The sequence below is a fragment of the Trichechus manatus genome, unplaced genomic scaffold (assembly GCF_000243295.1).
Source record: "Trichechus manatus latirostris isolate Lorelei unplaced genomic scaffold, TriManLat1.0 scaffold00096, whole genome shotgun sequence".
Classification (NCBI taxonomy): Eukaryota; Metazoa; Chordata; class Mammalia; order Sirenia; family Trichechidae; genus Trichechus; species Trichechus manatus.
Genome location: NW_004444032.1, coordinates 3,618,236 through 3,630,655, shown reverse-complemented (window position 1 = coordinate 3,630,655; position 12,420 = coordinate 3,618,236). Strand labels below are relative to the sequence as shown.

General features: G+C 39.4%; 1 protein-coding gene across 1 annotated transcript in view; it reads right to left on the bottom strand.

Moving 5' to 3' along the window:
• Positions 1-12,420, bottom strand: part of DOCK4 (dedicator of cytokinesis 4) — a 481,731-nt gene that overhangs the window by 147,894 nt on the left and 321,417 nt on the right. The window contains exons 14-16 of the mRNA XM_023737032.1: positions 9,983-10,107; positions 8,944-9,106; positions 4,141-4,247 (exon numbers count right to left, since the gene is read on the bottom strand). Coding sequence (XP_023592800.1) covers positions 4,141-4,247; positions 8,944-9,106; positions 9,983-10,107 — 395 coding nt within the window. The remainder of the gene's footprint in view (positions 1-4,140; positions 4,248-8,943; positions 9,107-9,982; positions 10,108-12,420) is intronic.

The following is a 12,420-nucleotide window of genomic DNA, read 5'->3' as shown; positions in this document are numbered from 1 at the left end:
CCTGTTTGATGGCTTCTGTTTTTCTCTGTTAAGTAGACAGGAAGTGGAGGGGTAGGAATAATGGTAAAGTCTTGAAAATATCTCTGTGGGGACTGAGAGGGAGCTGAATAAGGACAGAGAGTTTGCCTGTGGTATTGACGGTCCTGTACTTACACCCATCAGACTGGTACTCATCTATAACAACGGTGTAACTTCCTCAAGAAATGTCCAACTGCCCAGGCACGGGTGTAGGAGAGGACAAGGTTGCAAGATTGATCTAGGGCTGTTTATGCTTCTTCCTGTGCAGGCACAGCAGAACTAAGGATCAAGGAATACTTTGGATAGGAAAGGGAAGAAAGTAAAGTCAGGAGGAGTCTATCAGAGAAGGATAAGACTTAAAAATAGGTATAGTTAGAGATTTAGAAGGTTGGAAGGTTATTGTCAGGGTATTGGGAGTTTAAAATTTCTGATGGGGAGTGGTTCTGGATGATTTCACCCATTCATTCATCCATCCATCCATCATATTCTCTATTAAGCAAGTATTTACCTAGCACCCACATGTGAGATCCTGCTGGGTAGGGATAATGCAAGGCCCAGGGAGTGGCCATAGTGAAGAAGAATGCAAATGAAGGTCCCTGGAGTTTAAGTGTCCAAGAAAACAAGAGAACACAGTGTTAGACATGCCAACCTTAAGGAGAACAAGACTATGAACCAGGGTTAGGCTCACTGTGGAAAAAACAGAGTCACCTAGGAACTTGGATATAACATAAGAAACTTGTGGAAAAAAATATAGGCCACAAAGGGTTTGCGGATCAATTTTGGGGAAGAAAAAATGAAATAAATTAACCTGCAACAGACTCTTGCATTTAGATCATTATGTTAAATTAATCCCACCACCACCAGGAAACAGGATCATCCTCTATTTGGCTGTCTTCTTGCCAATGAGGTCTGCTGAGATGCACTGAAAGAATCACAGTCTCTACTCGGCAAAACCCTAGCCTGGTTTAGTTGGACCTCTTTAGCCATGGTACTGTTAGACAATCAGCAACAATGAATTTACAAAACCCCAATTTCTCAAAGACAGATTATATTATTATTACTAGGCTGGAGGGTGTTTTAGAATGTACTTCTAATGACTGAAAATTTTCCATTAGAATGAGTCACATTGGGGACTTAAGTGTACAACAGCTACTTACTTCCTATGTTCAAGATTCATTCACGTTGTAGCATGAATCAAAACTTCATTCCTTGTTATGGCGGAATAACGTTCTATCAAATCTCTCTCTATGAAAAAAATTTTAGCCCTGCCAAGAGACACCTCCACAGGCATCTGGTCAGGGAGTAGAACGCTCCTTTGTCTGGGAATCAATACAAGTTGGACTCCGAAATAAATCTCACATGGAGAAGCAAGCTCTGCCACCTGTCCTCCAGGAATTTTAAACAATTGAGAATGTTGGCATTATTCGCACTCATTCAGAGGCATCAACTTGGACTTGACTGCAAACCTAAACCAAGAAAACCAAACACATTGCCGTCGAGTCGATTCCAACTTATAGCGACCCTACAGGACAGAGTAAAACTGCCGCAAAGGGTTTCCAAGGAGTGGCAGGTGGATTCGAACTGTCGACCTTTTAGTTAACAGCCATAGCTCTTTACCACCGCGCTGCCAGGGCTCCTCTGCAAACCTAGCATCTGCCAAAAAAACACTCTCAGAACAAGACATGAGAGAGTCCATAGTGATATGCTCTATAGAAGTGGTTTGCTCTTCTCATATTATTAGGAAGCTGTGACCCCGGTTCTAATTATCCTGTCGTTCCACAGAGATGTCTTTACTGAGTCAAGATTTAATGTTAAACAGAGGCAATATCACAAACATATCTATGAAGTACCATTTTATATCTTTTGGAAAACCGTAGCTGAAGACATTGTCATATTATTATCTAAGGGAGCTTCAGACCTAAGGTGAGATAAATCAATCATCCCATGTAGCTAGTACACCTAGCTCTTCTGTTTGCTTTACTGGTTTTTCTGCTTTAAAATAAGTTTTCTCTGTCTCTTAATATTGTAAAAAACCAGGTGCCGTCGAGTAGATTCTGACTATGGTGACCCCATGTGTGTCAGTGTAGAACTGTGCTCCAAAGGGTTTTCAATGGCTAGTTTTTCAGAGGTAGATTGCTAGGCCTCTTCCAAGGTGCCTTTGGGTAGACTCAAACCTCCAACTTTTCCATTAGCAGCTGAGCGCATTAACCTTTTGCACCACCCCAGGACTCCATTTTAACGTTGTAAACACCACCAACAACAAAAAAACTCACTACCATCGATGGGATTCCAACTCATAGCGACCCTATAGGGTTTCTAAGGCTCTAAATCTTTAAGGAAGCAGACTCCTTTAAATCACCTTTAGAAGCTGAGAGAATCCAAGTGTCATAAACGGAGGGACTTAGAGTGTTTTTCCTGCCACCATATTCCCAGTACCTACAACAATGCCTGGTCTGTAGTTTATGGTCAGTAAAGATGTTGAATGAATAAAGAGAGAATGAATGATTAAAAAATATACACATATATATACACACATATAAAATAGAAATCACCAGGTGTGTTGTGCATTGCCACTCATTAGCAATAATTCAAAGTTAAAGAAAGTTTTTATTGTTGTTGTTTTTTAATCTCCTTCATTCATATCTTTACTGCATTATCTCCCATGTATCCTGGTGGCACAAACAGTGAAACACTTGGAGCTGACAGGCTGGCAGTTCAAACCTACCCAGTGGCTCTGTGGGAGAAAGACCTGGCAATCTGCTTCCATAAAAACTACAGCCAAGAAAACCTTGTGGGGCAGTTCTACTCTATCACACGGGGTCACCATGAGTCAAAATTGATTCGACAGCACCTAACACCACCACCGTCATGTGTCCAAAACCCTCTGGCACAGTTATTACTCTTGAGGGGTTCATAAATCTACTGGGGTAGTCAGAGAGATCAGAAAATTATGGGACAATGTAATGAGTACGATGGTATGAGATACATGCAGATATCAAGGGATCTCAGGGGGCGGGTACTAAGCCAGCTGGGAACATAGGGAGGTGGGAGCAGAGCTTGTTTCCTGAGGGAGGTTGTGGCCCAGGTGAGTCTCAGGCCATGAGCAGGAGATAACCAGGTAGAGAGGGGAGGAGTCACAGGGCAGAGGCAGAGCAGAGAGAATCAGCAGACAGAGGACAAGAATTAGATGCTGCAGCATCATGTAAGAATTAGAAAGTAGTGAGAGGTGATGCAGGAGGAAGGCCGCGGCCTAGCTCCCTTTGAGACGCCTGGGAGTTATTCTCTCAGCAATGGGGAGCTTGTGAACGGGTCTTAAACTGGGAAGTGACCTGGTTATAACTGTACTTTAGATGGGTCACTCTAATGGCTGGGTGAACATAGTCTAGAAGGAGAGAAGACCCAGGTTGGCAGGACCAGTTGGCCCAGTTGAGAGGTGAAAAGGGCTTGGAATTTCTCAGGGACTCCTTACAGAAATGGAGAAAAGCAAAGGAGAAATATAGTTTGGAGAAAATTGACTGTGTACTTAAAAGATATATGTTTATTTTATATTTCATTATTAGTATTCTCAGATAATTTCTATGGGTTTCTTGTTTTGTTGCCTACTATAGTATACTTGTTCCAAATGGTTTTATGACAATTCTTGATGCAAAAACTAGAAAGTGGAACTGCAAACACTGTCCTAACAAACTACAGCCTCTTCTCTGCTTGCTTAATAGGGATAGCAGACAAGACAAATGTAAGGCTAACTGCAAAATTTACCTCTGGGGGTACACGTATCTAGATAGGAAAACACGCATTGGCAATATTTTTAAAAAATATATTTATAAGGTTTATTTAATCCAATCACAGAAATGGAAAGGACTTTAAGGTCATCATACAGACCTATGCAAGTACCTAACCCAAAAAAAAGATGAAAAAATAAATCATCTTTAAAATATGTTTAGAATATAACACAGAATAGAAAAACAATACTTTCAAAAACAGCTCTTCTTGCCAGTAACCTTCCTAAAGATAATCAGTCAAAAGAGGATTTTTTCCAAAGTCTGTGCTAAGTTAGTGAGCTAATAATTCAGGCCTGATTTCTGATTTTCCCAGCTGTCACCAACATCTGACTGATGTTACCTTGTGTATGATGAGCTCATGAGTGCCATCTGGAAGAGTCCTGCCATCCTCCTGCATCAGAGGGACAAAAGAGAAACCAAACAACTTCTTCTCTCCTTTCTCCTTTGCTGTGGGAGAGGGAATAAAAAAAAGAAGAGGAGGAATTACATGCTTATTTAAGTGCATACTTACATATCTATGTTCAGATACACAGATTGTCAAGAAGCATGATCATCAAGAGATGTTAACCCACCCCTACCAGCTCCCTCTATATGATGGAGAGCAGCTTCTATGGGGGGACCTCAAAGTAGTCACCCTCTAGTCCCTCTCCTGGCTCCTAATCTGCAAGTTATATCCCTTGCTTAATTTTCTTCATGGGACTCACTATCTGAAATTATATTTTTTAAAAATGTATGGATTGTCTATTTCTTCTCCTCACATCCTACCCACCCACCCCCCACCTAAATATAAGCATCATTGAAGGCAGGGTTCTTGTCTGCTTTATTTATTATTATATGCTCAGCATAGCACACAATAACATAGTAGGGTCTTAATGGGGAAAAAAAAAGTTGCCACGGAATCAACTCTGACTCATGGTGACCCCATGTGTGTCAGAGTAGAAATGTGTTCCACAGGGTTTTCAATGGCTGACTTTTTTGACATAGATAGCCACGCCTTTCTTCTGAGGAACCTCTAGGTGGACTTGAACCTCCAACCTTTGAGTTTGTAGCTGAGCACATTAACTGCTTACGAACCTTGTGATTCTCAATAAATCTATGTTGAATGAATGAATGAATATGAAATGCAATGCTCCACTTACTACCCATGGAAAGGGAGCCTCCCATCTAAGATATGACTATTAGTCTCTTCCCATCTAGAGTAAAGGCGAGTGAAAGAAACCCAAGACTCAAGGAAGAAATTAGTCTATAGAACTAATGGCCCACTCGAACCACAGCCCCTTCTAGCCTGAGACCAGAAGAACTAGATGGTGTCCCACTACCACCACTGACCATTCTGACCAGGGATACAATAGAAGCTCCCGGTTAAAACAGGAGAAACATGTAGAACAAAACTCAAATTCATAAAAAAAGACCAGACTTATCGGACTGATAGAGACTAGAGGAATCCCCAACACTACTGCCCTAAAATACCCTTTTAACTTGGAACTGAAGCCACTCTCGGAGCTCACCTTTGGGCCAAATAATAATAGATCGGCCTATAAAATAAGCAGTAACACCCATGAGGAATGTGCGCCCTTAAATAATTAACTATGCGAGACCAAATGGTCAATATTTACCCAATAGCAAAGATGAGAAGGCAAGAAGGGCAGGGTAACTGGATAGATGGAAACGGGGCAGGCGGGGTGGAAATGGGGAGAGTGCTGACACATTGCAGGGGCTGAAACCAATGTTACGAAACAACTTGTGCATGAATTGTTGAATGGGCATCTAATTTTCTTTACAAACTTTCACGTAAAATACAATAAAACATTCAAAAAAAAAAAAGAAAATGAGCTTCTAAGCTCTGCCCTGGCCCATGTCTGAACTTTTTTCCCTGTACCCACATGTGTGAGGACAGTGAGCCCTGGAGAAACTATCTCCTCGGAATAAGTTAGGCACGCTGAAAGGTAATATGAACTGCAATCTACAGTTTAGTAAGAGCTTACTACAGTTATACTCTGGAAGCCGGAAATGAAGCAATGAGGTTTTTCAATATCTAATTAAGAATTACAATGGCAAGAAATGCCAAGGATCCAGATGAAACTGAGATCATAAGATGTTAGGTAACTTGCCCTAGATCTCTTGAGGACCATTCCAGTTCTTTCCATCAAACTTCTTTTTCTCTAAAAATGGAGAAAGCATAAAAAACACCTTGTTTGTTAGACTCGACTCTCCCTGTGTTCAGACGTGCAGGAAGGAGTTCTCCAGGGCCGTCAGCCGACTATGGGCTGGATGGTTATTCCTTCCCACACAAGTGTAGAAGTGGAGTGTTACACTTGAAAAGTCTGGCTTTTGGATGCTCTAAGACGTGAGCTAGAGGAGTTAGATATGGTTATATTGAAGATCAGACGAGGTTTCAGTAACATGTTGTTGCCTAACAAATGCTCTGCTATTTAACCACAGGTAAGTGGAGCCTCATACAAAGAACAGTAATTTTGGCTTTCTGGCTTTGACCCCTAGCATGAAGACGTCCTTGAAAATGTGATTACAGCAAAGAGTTTTCTTCTAAAATCATTAATTTCATCTTCAGAGACAAACTGGATAAATACTGATGTTCTTTAAAGTTAAGCAAAAATCATAGTAAAGATCTCCAGGAAGAGATCCTATATTAATGATTGTTTTGGGTATGGAACTTATGATTTTGGGGAAAAGATATATTTAGAAATAATTTCCTATGATTATTTGACTATCTTTTTTTGTATGTTGTGTGGTGTCCAATTCAGAAAGAATAAAATGAAGAGAGATTCCATAATGAATAAAATTAGTAAAGATAAGAAGCAAAGCGATAGTTTTCTCAAATTGGCCTTCTGTTAAAATATAAAACTAAAATGCCAAACAAAGTTTAAAGTACATGGCCTTCATCTCTTTTATGTTGCTGCTCACATATCATCTTATCAGAGAAGTCCTTCCTAACCGACCTAAGTAAAATAGCAACATAGCACCACTATCACTTTCTAGCCCCTAATCCAATTTAGTCGTCCTCACTATACTTAGCGCTGCCTGACACATTGCGTATTTATTTTGCTTATTTATTGTCTGTCTTCCCCAAGACAATGACGTAACTCCAGTGTCCGGTAAAGGACTTGGCATATCGTAGGTGTTCAATAAATATTTGCTTCATGAATAAATACTATTTTAAAAATAAATATATGTACACACATACTGAAATATTTAAAAGCCCATGTGATAAAATGATTACACTGATTATTCGTGGGCTGTGGGATTATCGGGATTTGTTTTCTTCTTTACACTTTACTGTTTCTCCTAAATTTTAACTATCATTAAACTTTTGTTAAATGTTAAAAGAAAAAAGACCAAAAAAAAAAAAAAAAACCACCTATAAACAGTGTTTGAAGTGCAAGGACAAGAGGGCAGGATTCTAAAAGGTTTTGCTGAAAATAGCCTTAGATTTTCAGCTTTTCAAGTTCTGAGTTATAATCATGTCCCCCAAATGTTCTTTTCCTCTTTCGCTGTTTCTTCTTTTTATCTTAAAGCTCAGTGCTCATTATAGGTCCCAGTGAGAATTTATAACAAAGATTGGTGGAAGGGATGGTGTGGCACCATTTCAAGTCCTTTATGTTTTCCCACCTCAAGTTGTAGAGAGGAAATTTTTGGGAATTTGGGAGAATGGTAGAACCAGCTAGCTATCTTCCTACATTCTGAAACATCCACCAAAGCATAATTTAGGAGCTCTCAGGAGCCAATCCTAGCAAAAAAGTCCTTCTCCTTTGCCTGTACTTTGGGTGAACTTGGCACCACTCAGGTCAAGTCACCCCATATCTATAAGCAATGTCTCCGCACCTCCCCATTCTTTCCAGAGTGGAGAGGAGCCCATTGCTGCTCCAAGAATGTGACTCTTATACTGCTACCTTCTTTGGCCATAATGCACGCTTCTGGTAGTTTCTAAAATAAACTTTAAGGACACAGGGAAGATTAGAATATTCCTGGATTAGGGAATGTTGGGGTAGGAAGCCAGAGATTGAGAAGATGGTAATGAGTGACCATTAAAACAGAGACATCAAGAAATGACAACTTTATGGTAATGTCCACATGGACAAATTCTGTAACAGCTCTATGTCTTGGGTTATTTAAACCTGTAAAGTACTTTGCTTCATCTCTATTCCAGCTGACACTACTTGATTCTCATTGGAATACTGTCAGAGACTGCACAGCGATGCACATATATGCAAATCAGATATAAATCTGAGTCTAAGAGTGGCTTTCCTAGTGTTTTCATACCCCTCAAAAATCTTCATGGGTTCCCCTGATCAATCCAAGTGCTGAATCAGCTCTTGGCTGGAGAGATACCAGACCGGTCAAGTATGCCTAAGACCACCAAAGCCAGTCAAGTTTTTAATGCCGTGTCTCTCCTTTCTGGATAGTCTTTCTAGAGTGTGAAGTGATGAGCTGACTTTTGCAAAAGTGACTAGTTTAAGGAGAACCCTGTATAATTTCCCATAAGGATTTTTTTTCTCCTACTTATTATTCCTCTGTTTCCACAGAGGTTACTGGGCCTTCTAGAAAGAGTGAGCCAACTCACCTTTCAGGATTCCCATTCACCGTTTCTCCCTCCTAGAGGTCTCTGATTTGTTGTACACTGTTATGAATAGAATTATGTACCCCAAAATATGTGTTGAATTCCTGGTCTTTGTACCTATGGATGTGATCATGTTCGAAAATAGAGCTTTTCTTTTGTTACATTAATGAGGTCATACCATTGTAGGGTGGATCCTAAACCTGATCACTTCTGAGTTATTAAAAAAACCAGAATAGCCACAGAGAAACACACATATGGGGAAGATAGACGCCAATGAATGCCGAAAATCTCCAAGGAACGCCAAGGAATTCGAAGGAACTCTTGTGTCTACTGACAAAGAAGGACTCCCCACAGAACCACGTCCTAAATTTAGACTTCTAGTCTCCTGAACTGTGAGAAAATAAATTTCTGTTCTCTATGGCCCCCTACTTGTGGTATTTTTTTGTTACAGCAACACTAGGTAACTAAGACACACACTTTTTTGCAGATTAGCCCACAGCAGTTTCAGCTCATTGAGTGGACTGGCCCAACACAACAAAGCATGTGCCAATTCCACAAAATACTTACTGGAACAATGCCGAAACTCAAAGCGGATATGTGCGCCCCTGAATTTATCCACAGGAATAGGAAGTTTCAGCAGTTCGGACCATCTGGGGCTGTTGTTATGATAAAGGACAAAGGAGTGGTACTCACTAGCTGGTGGCTCTCCAGAGCCAAAGGAGATAAACTCCTAACAAAGGAAATACACAGGTTAAAGACAGCTTCATTTAAAGATTATTCTGAAACAGCAGAGCAATTACTTTGCTATATCTATCTCTCTGCTCCCCAAATAGCACTTCATGTAAAATTACTTCCTCGGTCCTTTGCATTGTGGTTTCTGCGCTTACTGCTGCCTAGTGAGCTGCCTCTGTCTAATTCAGATGGTCTCCCAGGGCCAAGGTGGCCCTCGATGACGTGCGTGAGACGGGCAATTGCATGCCCAATTTGGAGTTCAACCACACGGCAAAGTTCTCAACCTGCTCCAGTTAACAGCCTGTTCCATGTCTCAGTGGGTAGCTCACTAAGTGGCGCGGCCAACCCTCTTATTTGAACAGGTAATTGTACTTTTCTATAAAGAGGCGGCTCACGCAAAATACTTCTTCCATAAAGGAACCTACTATTACCACATTTAGTAATACCCATTCTCTAAGGTCTATTTTGGCCAAAATGAAAATAAATAGGATTAAATGGAATAGTTTTTTTTTTTTTTTTTTTACCAATTGCTGAAGAAAAGGTGTTCATCTCTAAAACTTTGACAGATAAAAGAGAAAAATGAAATGGCATGAAAAATACTACAATTACAAAATAGCTGCTATAAGGAAATTGTTAATACAATTAACTTAGAAATTAAACTATGAACGCCTTTTTGGTCTTTTTTTTTTTCCTACTCTCTTTTCTGAGAGGGATTGGAATGATTTAAAAAAAAAGAAAAAAAAACTACTTGAGCGCGGAGAAGAAAAACAAAACAGAAAATACTGCAAGGTAGAAATTAACTGCTCACATTAAAGATGAACCCAAAGCAATTATGTGAAACTGTTTTACCAAAAAATATCTGATATTAACGTACCTTTAAGACCTGGCCACTACTATCTATAATGAACATCGTAACTTCCACATTTCTGGCCACATTCTTCCCTCCTTTCTCAAATTCTCCCCTTTCTATAGTGATATATAAATCATTCCTCATTTCACCTATTAGGAAAGAAAATTAAAACCATGTTATGTATACTAGGAAATGTAATAAAGTACTTTACCCAGAAAAACTTTATAAAATATATTTTTATATTATACACATAAAACTACACATATATCATATTCTTTTATGAAAGTATCCCCACCCTCACCGCCAATATTCGAGAAGAGTAAAACCCAGCCTCTGCTAGCCTGAATCGGCAAGGCTGAAAAATGTACATTTAGGAGGTGAATTCTGGAATTGAGTTGGAAAACGCTGTCAAGCCTGAGCATTTTGCATATTTCCCTCATTTCATTTATGAGGTGTGATCACAAAACTGTGATCACAAAATGACAGCCTAACAGATTTCTCACAGAAACCAGTCTTATTACTTTGAAGTCACAGCACTTAGCGTAGAAGAAATATCTAAATGGAATAAAATACTAGGACTGCAAAGGGTACAATTACAATTTAAACCTTTTCCAAAATCCATGGACGAAATGATCTCACTGCTGGAAGAATCAGGTTAGTGCTTTATGAACACAGATGTAGAATAATTCAGCCACAGACAAATTCGGCTTAATATTTCAAGTGCCAACGAGCTATAAAACAAATGAGAAAAGCCCTAGATTCGACTGACACAGTTTATGTTACACATATATCATCTACTTTTTCCTTCACAGGTTATTTATAAAACTTGAATGCTTTTTAATCTTATCCTTCCCTTGTTATTACAAGAAAAAAAGACACTTTATACCAACAAGCGAAGTTAAACAAAACATGCTAACAGTATGCTTTTACCTCCTATAAGACTAAAAATAGAGGGAAGTGGTAAATGGATAAGGAAGTGAGAAATAAGTAAATGAACTATTACTAGAACATTTTTAAAGGCTGGCAAAGTTGAATTTACTTTTACTTAAGATAGCTTTCAAACATTTGAAAAATCAAAAGTAAACTCTTTTTTTTTCTCTAATAAAAACCTCCCCATAACAAAGTAAGTCACTAAAGGAAAAATAACCACACAAATATGTCTGTGATTGTGAGATTTATAAAATTTCCTGACCAAAGTATGTACAAGAAAGTTCCCCCAGCTCTTCAATACCATGGGGGAATACCAATGTACCTGGTCACCTTCCTCCATAAGAACCAACTTTTTCTGATAAAATCGTTTGTGAGTGACCTGGGTTGACCAGGAAACAAATGGGCCATAAAGCTGGGGAAATGAGTAAGTCCTGAAAAGGATTAAATCGTAACTACCCTTTACAAATAGCATATAAAACATACGATAACTAGTGGATAGAAGTGACACAGAGTCTCTGGTTTATGTATTTCCAGTACTCTCACACAGCTAGTACAAACCCACTTGGAAGGCAATGAACTTAGGAGTCCAGGGGAAAAGCAACGTATTTCAACACACCTGAAATTATATTTATATTTTAATTTTTTGTTTTAATCATTTCCTTTTTAAAAATTTAGAGATCAGTAAATTTTACAAGTTTGATAGATTTTTTACAAACCCAGCTCATTTGATTAACCAAACCAATCCAAACCCACTGTCGTCGAGTCAATTCCGACTCATAGCAACCGTATACTATAGGACAGAGTAGAACTGCCCCATAGGGTTTCCAAGGCTGTAATCTTTACGGAAGTTGACTGCCACATATTTCTCCCGTGGAGTGGCTGGTGGGTTCAAACCGCCAACCTTTTTCGGTTAGCAGCCAAATGCTTTAATCGCTGCGTGCACACACACACTCACACTTAATGTTACTTATTTTTTTCTAAATTCCATTATAGAATTAATAGTAAACTCACAAAGTTTTCTGAATCAACCTCAACAAACTCAGAATAGGTCTATGTATAATGGTCTACACATATACCGGCTGTTGCAACATTATGCTTGGAAAGAAATTCTTGACAGTAGTTTTGACAGTAACAGACATAGCCAGCTAAGAAATAACATTCAAATCAAGGTACTTTAGAGCAAGAGATGTTAGTTAACAATAGCAAAATTCCTTTGCTTCCTGGAGTAGGTGACACATAATGAATAGCTCTGCTTACAAACAGACGATAAAAACACACACTGATTAATGGGAAGTACGACTACAAGGTTTTTACCTTAGGAATTTCTCATAATTACTCATTGCTTGTCCAAATCACATAGGGATTAGCTGTCCTGCTAGAGGAAGACTAAATGTTTCTTGGGAGGGTGGCTTCCACCTTCTCGCTTCCTGGAAGGGCACTGACTTTCAGCAAAGGCAAGAGGTGATAAAAAGGGTTTGCAAGGCAATCATCTTCCCCTGTTTGCAGGCTAGGCCCAAAGGTGGGGGTGGGGG